The sequence below is a fragment of the Phacochoerus africanus genome, chromosome 2 (genome assembly GCF_016906955.1).
Source record: "Phacochoerus africanus isolate WHEZ1 chromosome 2, ROS_Pafr_v1, whole genome shotgun sequence".
Lineage (NCBI taxonomy): Eukaryota > Metazoa > Chordata > Mammalia > Artiodactyla > Suidae > Phacochoerus > Phacochoerus africanus.
The window spans coordinates 262860146-262886085 of NC_062545.1; the positions used below are offsets into that span (position 1 = coordinate 262860146).

General features: G+C 52.1%; 2 protein-coding genes across 8 annotated transcripts in view; one reads left to right on the forward strand and one right to left on the reverse strand.

Annotated features, from left to right (window-relative positions):
• The window catches only part of LOC125120300 (protein CutA homolog), a 49004-nt gene extending 28662 nt beyond the window's left edge, over positions 1 to 20342 (forward strand). Inside the window, exon 6 of one of the 2 annotated variants that reach the window (XM_047768288.1) lies at positions 20039 to 20337. In XM_047768288.1, coding sequence (XP_047624244.1) covers positions 20039 to 20183 — 145 coding nt within the window. In that variant the 3' untranslated portion in view covers positions 20184 to 20337. Of the gene's footprint in view, positions 1 to 20038 lie in introns of both variants that reach the window. The other variant, XM_047768291.1, reaches the window with a different exon arrangement.
• On the reverse strand, positions 2629 to 23086 carry PHF19 (PHD finger protein 19). Of its 6 annotated transcripts, none has more exons than XM_047768283.1 (15): positions 22807 to 23086; positions 20241 to 20441; positions 19675 to 19756; positions 16543 to 16638; positions 15953 to 16053; positions 15337 to 15485; positions 13358 to 13453; positions 12557 to 12625; positions 12266 to 12386; positions 9793 to 9860; positions 8358 to 8519; positions 7789 to 7876; positions 7046 to 7131; positions 6140 to 6235; positions 2629 to 5043 (listed from the first exon to the last, which is right to left on the reverse strand). In XM_047768283.1, exons 2-15 carry the CDS (start codon positions 20424 to 20426, stop codon positions 4701 to 4703), a joined length of 1743 nt encoding a protein of 580 aa, XP_047624239.1. In that variant the 5' UTR covers positions 20427 to 20441; positions 22807 to 23086; the 3' UTR covers positions 2629 to 4700. The 6 variants fall into 6 exon arrangements, with proteins under 6 accessions (XP_047624239.1, XP_047624237.1, XP_047624238.1 ...); XM_047768281.1 differs by lacking the exon at positions 22807 to 23086 and adding an exon at positions 21248 to 21416; XM_047768282.1 differs by lacking the exon at positions 22807 to 23086 and adding an exon at positions 20519 to 21219.
• Between the last annotated feature and the right edge of the window lie 2854 nt (positions 23087 to 25940).

Sequence of the window (25940 nt, forward strand, 5' to 3'; positions counted from 1 at the left end):
CCCTAGCCTGGGAACCTCCATATGCTGTAGGAGTGGCCCTAGAAAAGGCAAAAAGACCAAACAAACAAAAACACACACACACATTAAGTGGCAGAGCTAGGCTCTGAACCCAAGCATCTGATTCTAAATCTGATGCTCTTACTGCCTCTTTAAAAGAGGTTGGATATATATATCTCTTTGTAGGCCAAATACCCAGAGAGCCCACTGTGGCCAACTCTAAAGGAAGAGTTTTCTGTTCCTAAAACATCTCTGTGGTAATTGGTATATTACATTGTTTACTTCTCCCCACAGATCTGGAGGTTGGTGATAAATATCTTCATTCAACAGGTGAGGGAACAGATTTAGAGAGGTTTAATTTTTAGTGTTTTCATGACTCCAACTTACATGGCTTGACTACTGTGCCACACTTTCCTTCTGGATGCTGCTGAGGGAGCTGGAACTAGAACCTAGATTAGGGTTTCCACATGGGAATTCCTTCCCAGCATTTCTCAGGAAATGTTTTTTGAGTCCAAAATCCCTGGGAGAATCAGTTGAGGAAATGAGAAAGTATTAATTAAAATTATCTATGAATACTTAAAAGCATAGAGACGTTACTGGTTTGAAGGAATCCATCTTCATCAAATAAAAGAAACTAGAGCAAGACATTGTAACATACAGAGTTGAAGGTTAAGAGAACCAGGACAGGAACACGTAGGAGAGAAAGGGTTTCTGTCTAGTCAGTCTTGCCTATGATTGTTGCCATGTCCTGAATGTCATTAAGTGTGTGTATCTAGCCCTGTCTGCTGTAAATCGTGAATTATTCTCACAAACAAGGTAAGTCATAAACGTAGTATACTTTATACAAATCCTACCAATGGCATTCCAAGAAATAAGCTTTGGAAGCAAAATAAATTCTTAATTTGGCAAATGTGACACATGATTCTAAGTACTCTTAACCTTGTTAGGATATTTGAATGCTATGGTATTTGAATACTATCCAGTTATGTCCCCTGGCGTGGTCCAGTGTTTAAATATTCCCTGAGGCTGCAGTTCTTTGTATATACTACTAAGCTTCATATTTTTATGTGGGGTTTGTTTGGGGTTTTTTGACTGTGCCTGCAGCATGCAGAAGTTCCCAGGCCAAGGGTCGAATCTGCACCAGGGCAGTGACAGTGCTGGATCCTTAACATGCTAGGCCACCAGGGAACTCCTGTTCCTATTTGTTAAACGTTTTTTTGTTTTTCCAGACATCTATACTAATGGGGAAAGAGTATGAAAAATGAAGTATTTTAAGAATAACTTATGTAACAAGGACCTACTATAGTGTAAGGAACTATACCCAATGTCTTGTAATAACCTATAATGGAGAAGAATCTGAAATTGTAACAATATTGTAACAGTGTTCTTAGTTTCAAGTGTACAGCAAAGATTCAGTTATACATGTATATAAATATGTTATATATATATTTAAACATGTATATATAAATATATATGTCTGAATCTTTGCTATAGACGTGAAAGTAACAACACTGTAGATTAACTATACTTTAGAAAACCTTAAGATTTAGGGAAGTTGTGAGGATTCTAATTTCCTGCTCCTAAATTCCAAAGGTAGATATAGATACTTGTGATGTGTAAACGCTAACCTAGACCACACAGGAGCAGGCAGGCACTCTCCAGCCTGGGCAGGACCACCGATCTCAGGAGGGTCTGTAGGGCTGCTCACTGTAGAACTTGAACTAGAGCCCAGGTCTCTGGCTGTCTGGTACCATTCACTTTTCGTTCCATTACACTGGTTTCAGCCCAGAGAATGATCCTTCCCCACCCCAGCTCTAGTGGTTTTTTTCCAAGGGCAGTTATAAGGTTGAAGCAGAAGGAGTGGTAGGAAAAAAGGGGGAGCCATAGTTAATGATTTTTAAGAGCAGACCTTAACACTCAGGGGGTTAACAGCCTCCACTAACCTCTGAAAATATAGATCTCAGTTGTACCCATGGCCTTCACCTCCCTGTAGCTTTTTCTCCCCCTTCATGCTGCCCCTTTCTCTCTCTCTCTCAGACTGCCCCCCCCCCCTCGTTTAGAGAAGTTTACCTAAGGTGATAGGTAACACATCACCTTTCTATGTGAGAGGGTTCCCTGAACATCCAGGAGCTGAATACAGCAGGGATTCTCTCTGGCATGTGAAGGATTAGGAACTGAAACAAAGGAACCTGACCAAGTGGTGCAGGTTCTGAGCAGGAGAGCCGGCCAGGAACGCACTGCAGATTTCTACAGCTGTGTGCCTGTGCCACCACGTCAAGTTTTATATTGCCTCTACTTAGAACCTGACTATAGGAAGATGCTTAAGTTCAGTCCCCATCTTTAACCGCTCTCTGTGGCCCTGAGCTAATGTTTTTTGCCCACACAGGTCAGGTACAGTAGAAGAAAAGTTCCATGTCCTTCCGGCAGTAGGGGTAAGAATGTTGCTGAGAGAATGTGGGTAGGTGGGGGTAGAAGTGGCACAGTAGCTAGCCAGAGAGAGGATGGGTCCTGCCATGCTCCTCACCTTCCAGGAAACTGGAGCTAATTCCTCCTGGTACCCAACAACTGATAGTTCACTAGGGGAATGACAGGCAGTTTTTTAGAGGAAGTCTTTTAAAATTGTAAATCAGACACATTAATTATAATTTTAATATAACAAATGTTATTAGAAGCAGCAATTCAAAACGATAAATCTTTTCAAAGGTGCACAGGGTTATGATAAGGTCAGTTGGCAGTAATGCAGCTATTATCAGGTATGAACAAAATGCTGGGGTGTGGTGGGGTCAGGGTGACCTTGCCAGGCCTTATGCAGACCTCCACGTGGGGAAGACACTGTCTTCCTCCTCCTCTTCAAGCCCAGAGCCTCTGAAGCCTGCTTCAACAAGCTGTGCTCATCCTACACTTCCTCAGAAGCCTGGAAAGCAGGCCTGGGAGGTTGCTGTGCTGTTGAGCCAGGCAGGAGGCCACTGGGTGGATCTGGTCCCACACCCCAGCTGGGCTGGGGGCTAGCTTCTCAGCTCCCTTCCACTTGGCTCCAGATGGGGGGCTTCAGTGGCAGCAGCTGGGGGGCTGAGAAGGGAGAGAACTGGGCCCATTCAGCTCATCCCTGCCTGGACCATGCTGGGGAGCAGAGGGAAGTGGGGGGGCTGTGTACAGGAAGTGAGGTCCCAGTTGAAAGGCACTGTTTGAGCTGAGGTTTGAGGCAAGGGGCGCCTGAGCTATTTCAGGGACCCCTTGGATGCTCAGAGATGGGGGGGGTCAGCCAAATAAAAAAAAAAAAAAACCAGCTCCAGGCCTGTTCCCACCCCTTGTTCATCCACCTTCACCTTGCAGCTGGCAGCCTCCAGAACCCAGCCAAGCTGGTCCCCATCTGGCACATCCTTCACCCTAGTCAAGGCACTTCTTTCCATTTTCAAATCAATTGAATCAGTTTCTAATACCTCTGGAAGCAGCAAAAAAATCAGGGGTCTCCTCCCCCTCCCAGTTTTGGTCTTCCTACACATGGGTCTGAGTTTTAATGTCAGTTCTAAGAACTGTTTTATACTCCTACTAACAAAGACTTCCCTTTGAGGGGACTGAGCGACTCAAGCCCTTAAAAAAAAATCCTAACCTGTCCCCAAAAATGATTGTCAGTTTCAGGGCGGGGCAGGGGAATAAGGAAGAGGGTATGAGTCCCCTGTGCTTCCCTCTAGGGTCAAAGCTGGTTCACGGGCAGGAGCCAGACTTTCACATTTAGTTATAGCACATGGCCCTAGGAGAGGGCCAAAGGAAAACCAGGGGCAGGAGCCAGGCTGGCACTCAAAGGAATGTGGGGTTATGTGTGTGGTGTGTATGCACCTGGAGGTGAAAACACACACCTGGTTGGAAGTTCGTGTGTGTGTGTTGCTGGGGTCTGGGAGTTGGAGGCAGAGGAGACAGTCTGAGGTGTAGCAGGACAAGCTCCCTTTCATTCTACTTCCTCTCAGCCCTCAGGTTTGCAAGCTCAGGGCCAGCCTCACATAACAAGGGATGTGGCAGGAGGGGGGAGAACTTTTGTGGATCTCGGAAGCTGACAACCACAGCCTTCGTTTTTAAGTCTTAATAACGGGGCTCTGGTGCTGGTGCCTCCTGATCACTCAGAACCTGAGAGTCTCAGAGTCTCTGCCACACCGCCTCCAGAGGCCTCCCACCCTCACCCCCTCTTCCTCAGGGCAGAGGAGGGACAGGGAAATGGGTTCCTCGGGGCCTCCACTTACCCATCTTCACCCAGCCTTTCTTAGGTTTCCGGCGTGTGTGGTCCCTGGGATGGGTCAGGTGTGAAGGACATCCAGTGGAGGGTCGGGTGTATAGACACAACACACCCAAAAGGGGAAAGAGAGGTAAAGGGACACACTGGGGACAAGGACTCAGGCCTCAACAGGCCACAGAGCCAGCAGGACACTAAATCAGAGGAATAGGTAACAGTCTGAGGAAGTGTGTGTAGACACCAAGAAGTAGCCAGCGAGACCTCAGACGCAGGCAGAGGGGGGTGAGCCGGAGGTGGCCGAGAGTAGGAGGGGCACAGCCCGGGCCTGGCAGGGAGGCAGGCAGGCGGGGCTTTGGCCGGGCACTTGCAGCTCTGCCCTGCTTCCCTCCCTCACCCCAGCCTGGAGAGAACTAGGGAGCCTGTGGCTTCCACTGTCTCTCCTTTGGTTTCCAGGGTTCCTGGCATCCCCTGGGGCTGGTCAGTAAGGGGTGGTCCCTTCCCACTCCACCAGGTACTGAACCTTGCCCTCAGGCGTGACCCTCCGAGCCAACACCTGGTACTTCTCCCCACAGGCTAACCGCCCAGCCGCGCCAAAATAGTTGGTGATGGATGACTTGAGGTGGGACAAGGATGAGTCATCTTCACTGATGCTCTCGAACGTGTGGCTGTCGATGCCCTCGTCCGGCCGCTCAGGGCCCGAGGCCCCCTCTGCACTGCTGTCCGAGGGGCAGCATCCACCCAGCTCAGCCGCCCGCCGCTTTGCCCGCAGTGGCATGTATGCTTTGGCTGCCAGCTTCCTCTTGCGGCTGCCCACTGTCCGTCTGCATCAGAAGAGGAAGGGGGAGGAAGACAGGAGTGCAATGGGGTTCTCCTCACAAATCCCTGTCCCTGGCCACAGATTATCTCACTGGATCCTCACAGCAGCCCTGAGGAGGCTCCCGAGGAGAAACCACCAGCTGCGGGGTGGCAGGGCTGGGGTGCAGACCTAGGGGTGCCCACCTCCAAAACCATGTTCTCTTTGAGGAGCTTAGCATCCCACCAGTCCAGAGGCGTGGTTCTCTGCCGTTTGAAGCCATGCGGTGCAAAGGCCCTGCCTGCCCTCTCTGCCCCTCACCTGGACTCCTGTGTCACTAGAGGAGTCACAGGTGTGGCAACCTGGACTGGAGACAGATGTGTGTCTCCCCACAACCCCACAGGGACAGAAAGAGGCAGAGGAGGAAGAGAAACACACAAGAAGAGGTATGCATTCACAGATGCTTAGAAACAGAGCCAAAGAGAAATAAAGGCAAATGTAGAGGCAACAGCAGAGACACTTAGAGATAGTTGGAGACAAGACACCCTTCAGTAGGCATACTTTTCATCCTACTTTTGCCAGGGCCTCAAGTATCCTACAATACAGGTAAAGGGGCCTCCATCTAGAACTTGTCTGTGTGCTTTGTGCCACCATCCTCCCCATGCTGCCTACGACTACCTATTGCCAAGCAGGCTGTACATACCCTTAGTTAGATCCCCCAGGGATTTCTGGCCCCTCTCCCAGACCCTACACTTTGCAGGATGCCCTCTTCCCTCTATCAGGCTCTTCCTTAAAGACCCAGAAGGCCGAACACCAGATTCAGACAGCCAAGTACCAGGGTCAGAGGACCTATAGCCAGAGGCACAGACATTGCAAAATCATGGCAAGCAGAGGCCAAGAACCTCAGAATGAAATATCTGAAATTTCCCAGCAAGAAACCACATAACCTGCAAGCAGGCAAAGAGGAGTGGCCTGAATGCCCATCCTCCTGTCTGAACCCCCATGACTCAGACAGGAGGGTCCCAGGCTCAGGTTCCAGAGCCCGAGACCCCAGTAAGCCACACATATCATGATGGGCGGGGGGAGCAGTGATGGAATTTGAGTCCACGGTGTTGGAACCTAACCTGGAGTCATAGGAGAGGCTGGTGGAAGCCGAGCCTGAGGTGCTGGCAGCATCGGTGGAGTCCACATCTGAGAAGAAGGTCTGGCCTGAGCTGGCACTGAGGAGGAGGAGGAGAGCGTGAGCCTGCTGTGGCCCTCAGTGCCCCTTGGGACCCTCCCAGCCATCTCCTGGCCCTTCTGACAGGCACTCTGTGTCCCAGCCAAGGCCACCTTCCCACCACCACAGCTTCAGTGGCTGCCTCCTCCCCTGGCAGTGATGTAATTGGCACTGTGACAGTAACTAGAGGTGAGCAGCATGATCCCAGGCACTGGGCAGCACCTCACAGGCCCAGAGTGCTTTCATTTACCATATTTTGTTTTTGAGATTTCGTGAGGAAGAAACAGGTGAGGAAGCTCAGAGAGGCTAAAGAATTTTCCTAGTGTTACATAGTGGGCAGTTGGTAAGTAGGAGCTAGAACCCAGGCCTGTCTCTCTGAAACTCTTGTTCCCTCCTTCATGACTATAGGAGAGCACTAAGCAACCATTAGTAATTTTGGAAATAAAACAATGGGTGCAGCCCCTCCCCCACCCCTGGGTGTACCAAGCACCAGGCACCATAGCATCTGCCACAGCCTGGGGAGGGTTAGGGAGGGCTCCCTGGAGGAATGTGAGTGATGCGGGTGCTGGGTGAGACTAGGAGTAGCTGGAGAGGCAGGGGCGCTGCAATGGGAGCTGTCCCCGTTCTGGGAGCTCTGCAGGCTCACATCAAGGGTGTCAGGCCTAAAGACCCTTCAGGCAGCCTTCTGCTATGTGGACCCTTTTAACTGCAGTGACCCAAAGGGAGCTTCCCCTCCCTCCAAAGGCTGTCTGCTTCACCCCTTCCAGAGCTGGGGCAGTGGTGGTCTCCCCGCAGGGTCCCTCATTGTCACCTTTTTAAACTCTGAATTTCATCCAGCGTGAAGTCAAATATGCTGGCCAGGTGGTGGTTGGTGCTCCAGGCCGAGGTAAAGTCACTCTGTGGACACAGGAAGGGGTGGTCAGCCAGCTAGCATCACCTCCACCTCCCACAGCACTTGCCCCGCTGAGGGCCACACAGGCTGCCACTGGGCCAGCTGGCCTTCTGTGGGTCAGACTTGTCCCTTTTTTTGGTTCTCACCAGGGAGCCAAGTCCTACTGGTTCTATTCCTGCCTCTGTCTCTAGCCAACTGACCATCCCATCTCTGGGCCTCAGCTGAAAAAAGGTGGAGAGTAGCCCTTTCTGAGCTTCACTCAGAGGTACCAGGGACCGTGGTGGTGTAAAGGTGCCTTCTAAGTGGTCCAGGGAGGCCTGAGGCCCTGCTGACATTACTGCCCACAGCAAGGGCTCAGAGAGAGACACAGGGCTACTAAAGAAAGTGCTCTGGAGCACTGCCCTCCCCGAGCCTCAGTTTTCCCACCTGGACAGCGGGGGCAAGGGTATTACCTGCCCTTTGGGTTCTCGGGAGAACCTGGGGAGACAAAGGAGGGGTCGTGCAGTGTCTGGCCCTTCCTTGTTTAGCCTTAACAGGAACTGGCTCCTTTCAGGGATGCAGGCGAGTCCCCTGGGCCTGGGGACTCAGTTTGCTGCACAGGAATCCCTAATGTGTGCTGGCCCTGCGTGTGAAAGTGGAGAGTGAGAAAACGAGAAACTAACACTGGGGATAGCATCTTCCAGCAAAAACTTTGATCTTTTTCTTCTATAAACTCGCCTTTTCTGCTGCTGGAACTCATGAGGCAACAAACTGTGGAGACAAAAAACGGAGAGGGTGGCCCAGTCAGAACCTGAAGGCCCAGAGGGTGGTCCCGAGGGAGGAGTGGCTGGGGCAAGTGTGGGCTCCCTCACAAGGAGACCTGGGCGGGGGGGACTTTGGGCAGGCGAGAGAGGAGGCGCCTTTCCTGGCTCAGGCATCCAGATGCTCTGCCCTCCTACCCCTATGCCCAGAAAGAGGGGCTGGGCTCAGCCAGGAGTGCTAGGGGCCCTCACACACTCTGATGGCCCCTTCACCTCTCTGCCTCAGCCCTGAGCCAGCCGGACTGGGTCCTGTGGTCTGTCTTTCCCTCCAAGCAAGGCCACAGGGGCTGTGCTGGAAGGAGTGGGGACGCGGGATCAGATCCCAGCTCAGAATCCCTCTGGAACTAACCGGCTGGAGGCCCGCCTTGCTCACTTGGATGCCTCCACACAGCTCGTTGTCAGGGGCATGGAGGGGGACCCCAGGCACTGACCCAGGCTTGCTCTTTCCTCTCTTACGCGGCTCCGAGGAGGCACCGTTCTCAGGGGGCACCAGGCCCTTGTCGGGCAGCAGCTTCCCAGGGGGGTTGGGCGGGACACGGATGCGCAGGCGGAAGATGCACTTCTTCTTCTTGATCTCCTTGCCGCAGAGGAACCTGGGGGTGAGCAGGGAGAGGAGAAAGCTCTGGAGCCTGTCCGTCCATCCTCCTGGGGAGGAGAGTCAAGTGTTAAAACTTCCCTCTCTGCCTCCCAGACCCAGAGCTAAAATCCACAGTGGCTCGAAGAGACACTGATGCCTCAAAACCTGTGGGGTCAGGGGCTTCAGGGAGCAGCCAAGAATGTGGCAGGTGGCTCCTCCCTGTCCCTCCTGTGTGTGGTTCCTGCTGCTCCTCTCCCTTTTCTTCTCTGCCTCAGCCAGCCCCGAGGCTGCCTCTTACAGGAAGGCCTCATCTAGCTCTCCAGGGAACACTAGGGGAAACAACGAATTCCTCACCACTATTCTCCACTCGCCCCATGGAGACAGAAAGCACCTCCAGGCACTTCCCTCATCCTTCAACACTGGCTGAGTTGCCAGGAGACCATAGAGGCAACTCAGCCACAGTCCTACCCTCAGGAGACTTCACGGAGAGGGCAGGAGGCCCCACATACTCAAATGTAGGGCTGTGTCTGGGCCCAAACCATGAGAAGATGGAAGAGCAAGTGGCCAATCCTATCTAGAGAGGTTTCATAGAAACAGAGACCGTGTCTTATTCACTGTGTCCTCAGTACCTACACAGGGCTGACACAACTGCCGATCAATAATTGTTGGTGGAGCAAACAAAAAAAGGAATTGAACAGCATCCTAGGTGAAGAGAATGTGAGCAAAAACACTGAGTGGGAAAGCAAAGGCTTCAGCGTGGCTGACCCTCAGAATAAATAAAGCGGCAGTGGCAGAAGGTGTGGGTAGAGTCTGATCATAAGAGGCCTTGAATGTCGTGCTAAGGAGCCTGGGCATTCTCTGGTGGTAGTGAGGGACCCTGCCACCCATGTGTTCCAAGAAGAACTCAGTCGTCTGGATGGGAGGACATGGGCCAGGACAGTTAGGAGGCTGCAGCCCACTTGAGAGAGGGTGAAATGTTACCTCAGTGCCTGGCCCAGAACCACAGATGGCTAGAGCAGGGGTTGCTCAGAGATCACAGGTGCAGCCCCCTAAGGAGCTGAGCCCAGTACCCACATGTGTCAGGTGGCTGAGTGGTCAGGGAAGTGTCCCAAAGGAGGTCGGTGCTCCCTGGATCTTCAGGGACAGGTAAGATGGATACAGTCAGGGAAGAGAAGGGCAGACGCCCAGGTGGGAGCATGGCTTGAGCAAGGGCTATGAGGTAGGAAGACCCTATACTGAAATCCCACTGTTGGGGGCCCCACAGCGCTCCCTCCCTTCCCTGAACATACCGGCTTTTGTAACTGTTGAGAGCGTTGAGGAGATGTGGTCCCCGGTCCGTCACAGGGGTGTTGGTGAGCTGCAGGGGAGAAGGCCAGCGGACAGTCAGACCCGGCACATGGCATCTGAGGAGGCCTCAGCCCCAACCCCTCCCTCTCAATCTCTGATGCTCTGCGTCCTCTAGCTGAGGACCACTGACTTGTTCTATGATCCAGACAAGTCTTTTCACCTCTCTGAGCCCACATTCCCATCTGTAAGTGAGAGGAATAACTCTTGTCCCCAGTGTATTAAGAGCTTTAAAAATGTCTTTGTCCTCGACCCAGTAATGCTACTCCGCAGAACCTATCATAGAGACATAATAAGACACGCGAACAAAGCTTTATGTACAAAAAAGTTCACTGCAGCATTTTTCTAATGATGGGCAAGTACGAAAAATGGGAAAGAAACTACATGCCCAACAGGAAGGAAAAAAGTAAATATACTACTTATTTATAGTAGTAAATGCAGCCAGGAAAAACAATGACAAAAACCCTTTCAACAAGGAAAAGTATGATATAACATAAACCAAAAAATGACTTAAAATTATACACACTGTGAGTCTGTTTCTTTTTCTCTTTTGTCTTTTTGCTATTTCTTTGGGCTGCTCCCGCGGCATATGGAGGTTCCCAGGCTAGGGGTTGAATCGGAGCTGTAGCCACTTGCCTACGCCAGAGCCACAGCAACGCGGGATCCGACCACAGCTCACGGCAATGCCGGATCCTTAACCCACTGAGCAAGGGCAGGGACGGAACCCGCAACCTCATGGTTCCTAGTTGGATTCGTTAACCACTGCGCCATAACAGGAACTCCTGTTTCTGTTCTGTATATAGATTCATTTGTATTATTTTTTAGATGCCACATGTAACATTACTTTGTCATAATATTACAAAGACATAATTTGTCTTTCTGACTTATTTGCTTACTATGATATTCTCTAGGTCCATCCATTTGCTGCAAATGATACTTCATTCTTTTTTATGGCTATGATACTCCATCGTATATATACACCACACCTTATAAACCAGTCATCTGTTGACGGGCACTTGGGTTGTTTCTATGTCATGGCTATTGTTAAGTAGTGCTGCTATGAACACTGGGGTGCATTATCTTTTTGAACTAGAGTTTTCATCTTTTCCAGATACATGCCCAGGAGTGCTGGGCCGTATGATAGATCCCTTTTTAGTTTTTTAAGGAACCTCCGTACCATTTCCCATAGTGGCTTCACCAATTTACATTCCGACAAACTTATGGCTATCCAAGGGGAAGGGGAAAGGGATGGCTAAGTGAGGAGTACGGGGTTAACAGATACAAGCTACCAGACAGAAAACAGATGCGCCACAAGGATTTACTGTAAAACACAGGGAACTATATTCAGTATCTTGTAATAACCTATAACAGAAAAGAATATGAAAACATACAACTGAATCACTTTTCTATAATCTGAAACTAGCAATAACAATATTATAAATCAAATATATTTCAATAAAAGTTTTAAATACTGTATAATCTAAGCCATGTAAAAAGAAAAACAGACGGGAGAATGAAAGGATGTGCATTAGCAGCAGCTGTTTCTGGGCGGTGTGATGCACAAGGGTGGCTGGTTTTAAGGATACTCCCTTATGCTTTCGGGTGCTCTGAAATTTTTCTAAAACATGTATGTATAAATCAGAAAAAAAAATTAAATACCAACTCTACTTATCTTTTAGGGCTTTATAATATATATGTCTTATAGATTATCAAATGCTATAACTGAAGATGTTATATGAAAAGCTTTTGTAAAGGATAAAGATTATTTTTTTTAAAAATCTGTTTCACTAAAGGATTTGGGGCAGTCAGCAGAGAAGATGCCTCACTGGATGTGGTGGAGAGGATTCTGAGGGTGTCATTAGAGAAACAGGGACATGGAAGTGTTTGGGGAGGCCCTGGCAGTGATGAGCACCAACAAGTCAGTCTTCACCTTTGACATTCTGAAAGTGTCAGAACATGACTCCCTGGATCCCAGCTCCCAGAACTGCAGTGAGGACTTCTGCTATTCAGAGTATGACCAGCAGGGGGCAGGCCCACTTCACCTTCCATCCTGGCTAGGTAATCTGGAGTAAGTCACCCATCTCCGCAGAAACCTGATCCAGCCAGACTCGACCCCCAGGCTCCCTGCAGCTGAGTCAGTGGAGTCCTAGCCCATCCACTGCCAAAACCTGGGTTAGGAAGCCCCTTGCAGGGCACAGGCTCAGATGCCTGGACACACGGTTGCAGCAGCTGAAAGGCCCTGGGTCTTTGTCCTTACTCAGTAGCCCTCACAGACAGGGTATTCCTCAAGACTTGTGCTCAGAGACCCAGATCCTAGTTCTGCCCTGTGTGACCCTGGGCAAAACTCTCACCTCTGGACCTCAGTAACCCACTTTGGAACAGACTCCTGTCATTCTGATGCCACATGGTCTTGCATACCTTGCCAAGCTGTAGGAGCTCCCAGTGGTGGTTGACAAAAGCCAGAATCTCCTCAAAGTCAAAGTACTTCTTCTTGCTCTGCACCCCCAGGTTGTAGAGAGCCAGGTGAACCACATCGACCCTGGGCAAGGGGGCAAGGAGGTGGGAGGGCTGGAGCATTCAGGTCCAGGCTGAAGGGCAGGGGTAAGGCTGGGACCTGGTGGCTGGAAGAGACCGCCCACAAGGAAGAGGAGAGGGGGGAAGAAGCTGGGAGGGGACAGGAGTGGACCTGGGCCAAGGTCCCCACCTCACCATCGCAGGGGCAGCCTCTCGATGTACTCTGGGCCCTGGTTACACACGGAGCAGAAGAACAGGTAGAACCTGTGGGTGGGTGAAAAGGGGACCCGTGGTAGGAGGGGCTCTGACACCCCACCCTGGCCCAACCCCCTCCCCCCACACTTGCTTTCCTAGTCAGCACTGTCCTCATTCCCTTTGGGGAGGGGATAAAGATGGGGCAGAACAGGGACCAAAAACTATTCCCCTACCCCTTTTAACCTCCACCCGAAACCCTTTCCCAAGTATCACTGCCCTGGAGTGTGCCTGAGTTCAGACCAAGCTGAACAAGACTGGGCTGCGAGGGTCATCCTCTTCCCTCTGCCTCAAAGACACACAGATACACACACACACAAACACACACGTCATCACAAGCCACATGAGACACCAACCAAGACACACACAGTATCTGGCCTCTATTAGTTTAGCCCCACTGGTTAGGAGCCAGATCACCCATTTCCCCCGTGGCTCCACCAACAACCCTGGGCAGAGTCTGTGGCCCTCCCCCTTCCCCAGACACTTGAAGAAACTGGGGCTTAGAGAAGGCAGGGCTCTGTCTAAGGTCCCCTGCAGGTCAGTGGTGACTGGGGATGTGGCCCAGCACGTTCCTCTTCTGGGAAGGCCTCCCAACCCTGAGCTGCCTCTGTAGACAGGGACTTGCTATCCCAGCCCCCCGCTAGGGTCTAGGGCCTGGCACACAATCCGAAGGAGGTGCTGAAGCTGCTGTTCCCCCTACCCCAATGCACCCCAAAGGCTGTGCCGGACCAGAATATCACCTACCGGTCTCCGAACATCATGGGCTCATTGAGACACTGGGTGCAGGCCTCGTGGAACCACTGCCTGCACCGGTAACACTGCAGCATCCGCAGGTACCATCTGCAGAGCCAGAGGAGCCAGGGTCAGCCAGGCATCAGCCTCAGCAACCTTTCCCAACACAAACTCACCCTCCACGGGGGGAAAGGGATGAGAACTCAGTTACCGAGCACTGGGCTGTGCCAGGGGAGTCCCTGGTAGCAGGGCACACAATATATCACTTGGTCTAACCTAATCTGGTCAAAGACGGGCCATGTCCCCATTTTATAGGTGAGTCAGAGGTTAAACAGCTTGTTCAAGGTCACTCAGGAAGCAAGTGGTGGATGGTGACTCAAATCCTGGTTTCCCTGACTTCAAAGCCCATGCTTTTCATGCCACACCGGAGCCCCCATCTCTGGACTGCGCCCCAAACACTACCTCCCAAACAGCGCTGACGGGAAAAGGTCTGCCTTGGAGACTTCATGGGAGAATAAAGGCTCCTATAAGCCCCTCACCTGGTGCTGCATCTACTCTATGGCCATTCAACAACCATTCATTGAGTAAATGAAAACCAGAAAGGTATTTTCTTAATGAACAGTCAATGCTTTGTTCACACCTTCTCAGGTGTGGTCCATGGACCACCTGCATCGGAATCACCTGGGGTCAAGGTTAAACTGCAGAAAATTCCTTGATCTGCTCCAGGCCTACTCAATCTGGGGAGTCCCTGGGAGATGCATTTTTAACAATCATCTGAGCAGCTCTGTCCATTAGCATTGAGAACCACTGCCTTAGGGCTGCAAAGTCTCTGTAGCCATTTCTCTACCTGTTATCTCAAAGGCCTCACAATACCCAGAGAAGATGATGGGGGCCAAGCTTATTAACTTATTAATCCCACTTGAGAGAGAAGGTTGTTTTTTTTTTGTTTGTTTTTTTGTCTTTTTGCCATTGCTTGGGCTGTTCCCTCGGCATATGGAGGTTCCCAGGCAAGGGGTCTAATTGGAGCTGTAGCCTCCGGCCTATGCCAGAGCCACAGCAACACAGGATCCGAGCCTCATCTGCGACCTACACCACAGCTCATGGCAATGCTGGATCCTTAACCCACTGAGCAAGGCCAGGGATCAAACCCGCAACCTCATGGTTCCTAGTGGGATTTGTTAACCACTGTGCCACAACAGGAACTCCCAAGAGAAAATGTTCTTTAAGTGATCTGCCCAAGTTAACCAGCTAGTCTGTAAGCACAGCCTCCAGGCCCCTAGTACTCGTCAGCAGAATTTGGGGCTGAGATTCAGGACTTCAGGGTGTCCTGCAGGCTGAGTTTCATGAGGGCAGAGGTTCCATCTCTCGTTTCTGCAGTCCTCCCACAACGTTGGTACAGGTGGCTCAAGGGAGCAGGCTCAACTGTCCGTGGGTATACCGATGCCCAGGCCACAAGGAATCAAAGGCTCCTGTCCTACAGTCAGGTTAAGAATCCCCTCCACAGCATCCCCAAGGTATACCCCCAACCCTGTCTGCACACCTGAAGGTGGAAAGGTTTATCCTACCGTCCATGCACCAACAGTAACAGTTCACATTTATTAAGTGCTTACCAAGTGCCAGGCATGCGAGAGCCTTTTTGTGAATGATCTAATTTACGCTCTGCTCCCAAACGCCATGTCACGAGAAAACTACGATGAGAACTGAGGCTCAGGGGTAGCATGGCTTTAAGGGGCTGGGAGGATCTGGACACTCGGTGCCAGGCTGTTAACCACTTTCCAGTACTTGGTCTCGTCCACAGCGCCCCCAAAATACACCACCACCCCAACCGCCCACAGCGCGCATCTCCATCTCTCATCCGGAGGGAGGTTATGACCTCTAGTCCTGGGCCCCGCCCCGCAGCCAGCCCCGCCCCCGCCACCTGCCCCGCCTCCCTGGGGCCCCGCGCCCCGCCTCCCTCCGGGAGGCTCCGCCCCGTCCCCCGGCGGCCTTACTCTCCAGGCCCGCCGCAATAGCAGTAGCATTGCTGCTGGTTGGTGCGGTGCGGCGAGTCCCACTCGAGCTCCTCAGGCTGGTAGGACAACACCATCTTCACAGCCTGCAGAGTCCTGGCGATGGCGCCCTTCTTCAGTGCGCCGCCTTTCTGCGGGGAGACAAGGGCCTGGAGTCACCCGTGAGGTCCCGTTGGGCCATATGTGGATCCCTATCAAGGCTATCGAGGTTAATGAAGACCAGGTGGACTTCATTCCATGTAGTTAGAAACGCAGGGAGCCTTTTCACTTCAATCCCAGATCCATCCTCCTCTATCCTCAAGGATCTGCATTTTCAATAGTATTAACAGTGACAAGCACAACAAAAGTAATAATAAAAACCAATATATATTGAGAGGGGGTGCTTATACGGATTTTCTAGCACTATTTGTGCTAGACACCAAACCTGGGCTTGACACCAAACCTGTATCTATTTAACAGCCAGAAAACAGGCTCAGGGTGGCTAAGGAATCTGGCCAAGGACATACGGCTGGCAAGTGGCTCTGTGACCAGGAGTCAGGCCTGAGCCCAGGGAATCTCTGGGCTTCTAGACAGAGGGTCAGAAGGATGGAGGGCTCACCCGCACAGCCAGCGCGAAGATGCAGCGTCGGCAGAACCAAGGAGTGAGCAGGGGCCGGTCAGCACTGCCGGCTATGGGGATGTGGCACTGCTGGTGGTAACCTAGGGCAAAGGAGGTGTGGTGAGTGCCCATGAGGAGGCAGTGGTCCGAGGCCAGTCAGCCCAAAGGCAGGAGGGCTGCAGGAGGTCCTAGGAGCTCGGTGCCTGCCACCTGCCAGGGGCCTGGCTGGTGACACTCACCAAGGCAGCCAAGTTGGTATGCAAGTTGGTACTGAAAGCCAGCATTGGCCCTGTGGCAGAGCAGCAAAGGTCCGACTTCAGTCTCTGTGCCCATCTTTCCTGTCCATCCTCTCCACTTATGGGGGCTCCAAAGTGCATAACTGCTCTCCCTTTGCTGAAGCCCCAGGTCTCCCCCAGAGTCACCTCCCTGGGCCTTCATTCCCAGAGGCTGGCTCCCTGTCACTCTGGAGCTCCAAGAGAAAAAGGAAGCCATCAAGGGCCCTAACCGTGGGGGGCAATGTAAGTCACAAGCCAGTAGGGGATGGAAAGCCACAGGGCGGGACGTTCTGGTGCCCTGCTCGTCACACTTACCCAGGCCACACTTCCCACAGATGAGGATCTCATTCAGAGGCCCTGAGGTCTTCCCCAGGCAAATGTTGCACTTGGGCTCCTCCCCAGGAACTCCGGCTGAAAGAAAGAGGCCCTCTAGGGTCAGGTCAGGGTCACAGGAATTAGGAGTTTTCAAATCACATTCCAGGTGCTGGGCCCCACAGCCGCCTATTACCACTCCCCCATTCTAGAGACGGGGAAACTGAGGCCCAGAGAGCTTAAGTCCCTTACTCAGCTAGTCAGTAGGAAAGATGGGAATTCAAACCCACAGCTGTCTGCCATCTAATCATTTATTCATTTGACTATATCATGCTACCTAATTTATCTCCTGCTTAATTTAGCTTGATTTGTTAAAGTTTATGTTAATTGAAAATTTTTGGTTGTGGGGTAATAATAGAATGTTATAATGAAATTCTCTGTTCTTATCAACAATTATGAACTCATGGCCAATCTTGTTTTGTCTATATTTCCACCCATTTCCCCCTCCTGAATTACTGTGAATCAAGCCCCAGATACCCATTCATTTTCTGTAAACATTTCAGTATGTATCTCTGAAAGATTAGGACTCTATGTAAAAACACACAAAAAACTACAGGAGTTCCTGTTGCAGCTCAGAGGTTAAGAACCTAACTAGTATCCACAAAGATACAGTTCCATCCCTGGCCTCACTCAGTGGGTTAAGGATTCAACTTTGCCACAAGCTGCGGCTTAGATCCTATACTGCTGTGGCTGTGCTGTAGGCCGGCAGCTGCAGCTCCAATTCGACCTCTAGCCTGGGAATGTCAATATGCTGCAGGTGTGGCCCTAAAATGAAAGAGACAAAAAAAAAAAAAAAGCTACAGCCCCTTTACTGCACCTAAAAAGTAATTTCTTAATATCATCAACAAATTCAGTTAATGTTCACATTTCCAATTGTCTACAAAAGAAAGTCTTAAGTTCATTCAATTGCTTTTAATCTAAAGGCTCCCTCTCCATCCCTCTCTTTTCCTTGCAATTTGCTTTTGTTGAAGAATAAATACATATCTATGGGTGAAAGGTTTCAGTGAATAGAGTAAATTTATTTTGATTTTCTGTGTGCTTCTGTCACATTTCCCCCAGCAGATCGAAGGTTCTACAAGGGAAGAAATGGTATCTGCTCATCTCTGCGTCCCCAAGACTTCTTATGGGGAAGGGCACATAACAGGTGCTCAAGACGTGCTTGTTGAATAAATAGTCTCTTGCCTCTTATTCCTGAATATGCTCCTGGGAAGGTGGTACCCACTGCGTGGTGCCCATGCGCTCACACTGGGTGGCCTGGGAGTTGTGGGTTCCTGAGGTGAGCAGCATAGCACCTCCTCGGGGTGCTGGGCCCAGAGTGAGCCTTCTACTCACAGTTGCTAAGGTGAACTCGCTTGCTCACCAGCTGGCTTCTCCTCCTTTCGCTAAGAAGGTAGCCCAGGAGAGGAGACCCTCATTGCTTTGGATTTTTTTGTTTGTTTGTTTGTTTTTAAAGCTGCACATGCAACATACGGAAGTTCCCAGGCTAGGAGTTGAACTGGAACTGCAGCTGCCAGCCACAGCCACGCCAGATCTGAGCTGTGTCTGTGACCTACACGGCAGCTCACAGCAGTGCCAGATCCTTAACCCACTGAGCAAGGTCAGGGATTGAACCTGCGTCCTCACGGATACTAGTCAGGTTCATTAATGCTGAGCCACCACAGGATCTTTTTTTTTTTTTTTTGTCTTTTTGTCTTCTCTAGGGCCGCACCCATGGCATATGGAGGTTCCCAGGCTAGGGGTCTAATCCGAGTTGTAGCCGCCGGCCTACACCAGAGCCAGAGCCACAGCAATGCCAGCTCTGAGCCACGTCTGCGACCTACACCACAGCTCATGGCAACGCCGGATCCTTAACCCACTGAGCAAGGCCAGGGATTGAACCAAAACCACATGGTTCCTAGTCGGATTCGTTAACCACTGCGCCACGACGGGCACTCCCTGCTTTGGATCTTTAAAGATGCATTTCGAGGGAGAGGGGCTTGGAGAAGCAGTCTGCATTAGCCACAACGTCTTGGAGAAAAAGGCAATTTGCAAGCTCTACTAACTGGCCTCTGCTTGGCAGGCTCTTAAAATCACCTATTACGGTAACAAATTCTTCAGAAACTGATGCTCCCTCAACAGCACTGGGCTTAGCATTTTACAAGGATTATCTCACTTAACCACCCTGTGAGGACCCTACTTTCACAATCTCCTTTTTTTCAGATGAAAAAACAGGCTCAGTGAGGTTAGCTCACTTGCTCCAAGACAGGCAGCTAGTATGCAGCAGAGCGAGACTATCTTGGTCCAGGAACCATCTGACCCTAAAATCTGCCTCTTCCCCCCACATACCACCATGTCTGTTCTCCTGTTAGAGCATAACTGGCAAAAAGGTCTTTGATTGGTAGCAGTTTCTTGGAGCTCCATGTTCAAAATATATGAGTATTGTGATTGATTAGTGATGTCTGGCATGGACATGGGAAGGGAGAAGGGTGGTAAGAATGCCACCAAACTCCCATCTCTGTAAGACAGTGTCAACTCTCCAAGGGGTGGTATCCAACTCAGCTCCCCTTCAACTCTGAAAACTGTCCCAGCTCCACCTGGGTATGTCTACCATCACCCTGCCTTGCACATCCGCTTTTTTTTTTTTGTCTTTTCCCCATGGATAGAGCTACCTCCCTAGTTTTCTTAACATGTTGATATTGTTAAGGAGGACAATGTGCTTAGATGTAAAGGTGACAATTCTGATTGCCTGGGGCTCCTCTGTTCCTAGCGCCAGAGTGACCCAGAGCTTCAGGCAGCATGGAAGCAAACACAGGCCTGGGACCCATCCCAGCTCTCCCAACACCTCCTGAGCCATCTGCCTGCCTCCCTCCTGAGGTCTGAGTATTCAAGGGGGTGACAGATGTCAGAAGTGTGTTTCCACGTAAATGTACAACTGGAAATCCATATGCCTATATAACCTCGGGTGGGCCTGGCACTCCAAGGACAACGCCAGATGCCAGAAGTTACAGACAGAAAGAGAGAGGGAAAAAATGGAGGTAGAGGAGGAGAGAGGACCAGGGGTGGGGCAGGGGTGCCTGAAATCATGGGAATACTCACCATGCTGTATGTCCTTCCACAGGACCCAGTACTTGGAATTATCTTCAAAAGTCACAAGGCAGCTCTGCTTTGAACTGCTGACCTGGGGCACAGAGAGGGAGGAGCAGCATGAGACAGTGGCTGGGAAAGAGCCACTGGAACCTGGTCTTCCTCTCCCACTTTTGTCCCCCCCCCCCAAGGAGGGGTCTCCAGAAAGCAGAGCTAGGCTGGGAGGGGAAGGAGGGTGGCAGTTCTGGAGGTAGTGCCCACGGCTCACTGGAGCTCTGCAGTCAGGGACCGAGGGACGGCAGCTCGGTGGGAATGCTTAGGACAGAACAGGCCAGGTGTTCTCTGTGATCCTCTCCAACCTGGTTTTGTTTTGTAGGCACCTGGAGCGCTTTTCTAAAGATGCTGGCCCTAAGGATGGCGCCTGCTTTTGCAGGCTCCCCCTCCCTCCACTCTCAGCTTTGGAGCAAGAGGGACAAGGTGAGAATTTCCCAGCAGTCTCCCATCTTCCACCACTGGTCTGAGGCCAAGACCAGAGAGATGCTGAGCCTGGAAACTGGGGCCGGGGAGGAAAGGTTTACCCTCTTGATCTTCCCGAGATAATACAGTCCATCCGTCCACCGGCACAGCACATACTGGCCCTCCGTCAGCTTGGACATCAGGTCTTTGAAGTTGTTCTTGGCTTTGGCCAAGGCCCCTTTGTTGGGAAGGTGGCTGGTGGCACCATAGGAGTCCCGAGTTCCTGGGTCCACACCTCGATTCTCCATCAGCTTCCACTGACACTACAAGAGAGACAGAAGAGAGTTTTGACTCCTTGCTTCAAGGGAAAGGGAGGGAAGGAAAGAAACATTTATGTAACCTGTGCTCTGTGCCAGATGCTTTTTATCATTTCACTGGATCCGCGTGACCACCCTGTGAAGGAGACATTACTGTTCCCATTTTACAGGTCAGGAAACAGGTTTGGCAAAGGGCAGTGGCTAGACAATCAGAGGCAGAGCCACAGTCCATAATCAGATGAACCGATCCTAAGTCTTGCTTTCTTCCCACCCAGAGAACGAATCTTCCAACCAACCACAGAGCAAAACCTCCCTGCCCAGGGGGCCCTGAACCACACTCCCTGGCTTCAGAGTCAGAGGCTTTATCCCTTAAGCAAACACACTTCATGTTCTCTGAGTGGAGGGCCTTCTCCAGGGGAGCAGCAGGAAGTTTTCGGCCCCCTGACCCCTACCCTTAGAGCTGGCCAGAGAAAACCCACCTAGAAAGGAAAACGCCTGGGTGGCTTGTGAACTGGTATAGACTTGGCCATCTGTGTCTTCTGTAATCTCCTTTTCTGTTCTCAATTATGGGATGATTTAATGGAAACCAATTCTGGGACATTTAAACTCACTTATGCTTTTAGTCAGAGGCAAACTGGCTCCAAGCAGCGAAGTCATCGCCATGCCAACCTCTGGGCATCTGTCTCTCACCATCCTACAAAATGGGCTGCTGCCCATTGCTTTCTCTCTTCCTGCTAATGGTACCAATATAGTCCCCAGAACCCCCAAGCATCTTAGACTTCGCCAACCAATGAGCGGCCACAGCTGACTACCTTTAAGCACAGTGACTTCTGGCCCCTCTTTTCCATCCTCCTGTCCTGATCTGAGTTTAGGCTTCATCTTGTCTGGGCCAATCATTCATTCAAGAACAGCTTCCTGAGCCTTGTGCTCACTCTCCTATGCCGGGCACCTGGGATGGGGAAAGCGCCACCAGCACCCAGTGCTAACAAGCCACTCTCTGCTTTCCTGCCTCCCCACAGTCTCTTCCTCAGTCCCCACCTTCTTATTCTCCCCTCCAGAAACCTTCTGCGGCTCCCAGTGCCTTCAATGGCATTCAGAGCCCTCCCCAAGGCTCCTTCCTCCCCAGTCTGGGCTCACCTGGCTCCAGGCCCCTCCACACACTCTCCACTAAGCCAAACACAGCCTCCCTCTGTTCCCTGCACCCGCTGCTCTGGTCCCCTCCTTCCCTGCCAAGGTGCTGGACACCTGGTGTTCCAATTACCTGCAGACAGGGAGACTACAGTGTGTTTGTGTGGGTGTGGGTGTATTCCTGTGAGTTTGTTTTATGCCTACAGCCTTGTGTCAGTAAGGGTACGACACAGAATACTTGTGTGTGCATGTTAAGAGCCCTGGGGCGAGCTGGGCATTGCCGGGGTCTTCTCTCTCCAGATGGTGGCGCGGCCACGTCCCCTTCTCCCTCCACCCGCCTCGTTCCTCTCTCTTCTTCGGGGCAGAGCGTACAGGCACTGGGCAGGGTGTGCAGTCCAAATCTCTGCCTTCTCCCTGCCACCTGGCTCCCGGGCGCTGCAAGGTCCCTGCCCGCTAGGCCTGGGGCCCGGGCCGCGGCAGGTTCACAAACTGACACTTCCTCCCCCGCCGCGCCGTTGGGAGCAGGCCCGGTCGCCGCGCCCCCGCCTTGGCCGGGCCGGGGCCCTCGGGTGGCGGCCCCCCCACCCGCGCCTCCATCCTCCCGGAGCGGGCCCCCGAGGGCTGTGATTGGCTGATTCAAACCCATCTGCAAAGAAATGCCTGTTTGCGGGTTCTCGTCGGCGTCCAGTTCAAATCCGCGGCACCCGGAGCGGGGCCGGGCGGGGGCAGGAAGCGAGGATGATTCATGCGCCGGGGCCTCTCCCAGGGCGGCCGTTGGCTTTTTAAAAAGAGTGCTCGGGAGGAGAAAAAAAAAAAAAAAACTTGCAGAAGTATCCCCTTCGGGTTCAAGCGCTCTTCTCTTCAGTCGCTCCGACGCCAAGCCTCCCCCATCCCAATCCTGCCGCAGCCTGACTTCGGACGTGAGCAAAATCCCAAACGCTCCCATCGGTCTCCAAACACCCCGCCCCAAAAGAAAAAGTAAAGATTTGGGGCTCGGGAATAGCGATCTGTCACACACACCCTCAAAAAGCTCGGGGACCGGTGAGGGGCTCCAGCCGCCCCGCGCACACTGTTCACCCCCTCCGCCCCCAAGCGTGCGGCTCCCCAGAACTCCAACACCCCCACCCCCCGGAGTCGTAAGATCCGCCAAGTTCAGGGAGATTTCCAAAAGAGGAATGACTGCAGGGAGAAGAGAGTGTGGCAGGGAGTCCCCCGAGCCGGCCGCCTGCAGCGCTGAACTTACCGCGAGGCTGTGTATCCGCCGGTCCCACTTGGAGTCTGGCCACCAGGCGCATCGGTGGCGGAGGCGGCTGCGCTCGGCCCGCGGCTGCCCGGCCGAGTGTCCGCCCGTGGGGCCGGGGTCGGGGTCTCGGCGGGGGCGGGGCGGGGCGGGGGCGCCGCGGGGAGGGGGGGGCGGAGGAGGAGGGAGGGGCCGGGGCGCTCAGGAAGGGGGCCCCCGGGCGCGGGGCGCCATCTTTTTCGCGTTTTCCCGCGAATTATTGACGTCCCGCTTATGTAATTAGCGGGGGCCGCGCCGGCCTCGCCATTGGAGCCCGCGGCCGCGGGGCCCCGCAGCGCCGCCCGCTCTCCGGCTCCCGCCCCCGGGCCGCCCCCGCGCCGCGCCCCGGCCCCCGCCCCCGCCCCCGCGGGCGCGCATCCTCCGCCGCCACCGCGCGCTCGGCGCAGAAACGCGGAGCCCGCGCCCTGTCCCGGCCGCCCCGCGGAGGCGCAGACACGACTCGGGCACACGCGGAGGCACGCACTTGCAGAGGAGACACAACTCTGCGCGCAGGCCACAGGCGTCAGCTGGCACAGACACACAGCAGGGAGGTGCAGACACACACTCGCTGCGCAGACATAGACATAGAACAACCCAAACGGGATTCGCACAACAGGAACACACGACATCCACGCACTTGCAGCGTGGACAGTCTGCACACGGGCAACACAGAAACAGATCCACGCGCACACAGTTCAAACACAGGTTCACAGCACATGAGATACACGACGCAACACACAATAAAGAGAGTAAAGACACAAATACACAGGAGAGACACACCGTGTGCACAGCATGGACACAAAACAGGGCATACACGTAGGGCAAACAGGCATAGAGCCGCAACACAGTCATAAACACAGGCACACAAGAGAAACTGTACACCAATCACAAAGTGCATACAAACGCAATGCACAAAAACACAACACAGATACAATCGCAAATACATTCCACACACACAAACACAACGTTGAAATAAATGGCATACAGTGATGGACAACATGCAGAGTCATAGGAATAGGGCATTGAGGCAAGGGGCCTGGCTCCAGCCAGATCTGGTCCTTGCCCTGGGGAGAATGGGCAGAAATGTCCACATCCAGACTCTCTCTTTGGAGGTGGCCTGGGGTGAAGAATACTTGTCAACCCCTTCCCTTGCCCCTCAGCCCTTCTCTCACCTGCTCCCATCACACTCTCCAGGCACCTGTGTGGCAGGGGAGTGTGTACCTCATGGGTGTGGCCAGTGGACAGCACTCCACCCCTTCCCTGTTGACTGTCAAGTTGTCCATCCCTGGCCCCCTTCTTTGGGCTGTGAGCTCTCTTGCTTTGGGTCTGCCCTTAGGATGCACAGGGCAGATATTATACTTGGAAGCACTTATCTCTGGGCTCAGAGGCCAGTTCCACCGATAACCAACCCTGGGACCCTGAGCACAGCACTTTAACTCTTAACCTCAATTTCCTCATCTACATTGATTTATTGGGAAGGTTAGAGTTAATATATGCAAAGCCCCCAGCAGCCAGTGCAATAAATGATTATTGCACTTTGTCAAGAAGTGATAGATTCATTGCGCGCCCCCTGGGTAGAATTAGAACTGGGAGCTGAGGGGCCCCAGTCTCTGGGGGAGTCAGGCATCAACAACAACACACTATGAAGGGCGTGGGACAATGAACTGGATGTGGCGTTGGAGGAGTCCTGGCTTCAAGTTCAGCTCTGCCTCGGAGCCAGAGGGAAATTCTGGGTGAGCCAGTCCCCCTGTAGAAATGTTGCCTGTCTGTCCAAAGAGGGTGATGATACTACCCCATCTTACAGGGCCATTGGAGGGATGAGGACAGACTAGCATATTGCAGGAGCAGGTGCTTTCGTAAATGAGAAAGTGATATGCAAAGTAAGTTGTTAAAACATTACAAGAAACAATAAAAACCACTGGAAAGGTATAGTTTCACCCATGATTGTTTAGAGGTAACTCTAACTGAATTGAGGAGCAAGGGTAACTATCACAGAAAAGGTGACATTTAGATGGAATGTGGAAATCTGGGGTCGGTGCTCCCGGCGGAGGGTATAGTGTGTGCAGGAGGCCTGGGACAGAGCGAGAGGCGTCCCCTGGGCTGGAGTTCAGGTGTGCGGAGGGTAAGGCTGGAGAAGGTGGAGCTGAGTGTCCCAGGCTGAGCTTGGTTTTCAGCCCACAGGCCAACCAGGACCACTGAGCAAGTTGTAAGCTGTGTGTGTTCTAGAGAGAGCGGCAAGGAGTCCAGAGCAGAGAAGGGCCGTGATCTGAGTTTGCTTCGGATCTGGCAGAAGTAGGTTGACAGTGTGGACAAACCAGAGAAAAGACCGTCAATTAAAAAAAAAAAAAAAAAGGGGGTTAAGGATATCAACAGGCAATTCACAAAAGAGGAAACCTAGGTGGCCAAAAATATGAAAAGATGTTCAACTTCAGTGGTCATGGGACATGCAAATGAAAAGAGCTATGACACACCATGTCAGATCCACCAGACTGGCAAGGAATAAGAAGTCACTATGGGGGGTGGGTGAGGACCTGGCACCCTGGTAATCCTCATACCCCCTGGCAGGAGATGGACATCAGTCCAGCTACTCTGGAGAACAGTGTGGCCACATCTAATAAAGTTGAAGATGCTCTTATCTACAATTCAATGACTCCACTCCACTCACTCAGCATATACTTGTGAAAAATTAGAAACTAATGATCCATCAACAGCAGGGCAGATAGATTAAATTGGGGTCTCCTTATGCAATGGAATAATATAATGGAAAATAAACAAGGCTGTAAGCTTCAGTATAGAGACAGTCTAGAAAAAAAAATGAAATGGTAGAATACTTTGATACAAAGTATTTTTTAAAATTTGAAACTTGGAGTTCCCACCAGGGCGCAGTGGAAAGGAATCCGACTAGGAACCATGAGGTTGCGGGTTTGATCCTTAGCTTCACTCTGCAGGTTAAGGATCCAGCATTGCTGTGAGCTGTGTTGTAGGTCGCAGATGCCGATCAGATCTGGTGTTGCTGTGGCTGTGGCATAAGCCGGCACCTGTAGCTCCAATTTGACTCCTAGCCTGGGAACCTCCATATGCTGCAGGTGCAGCCCTAA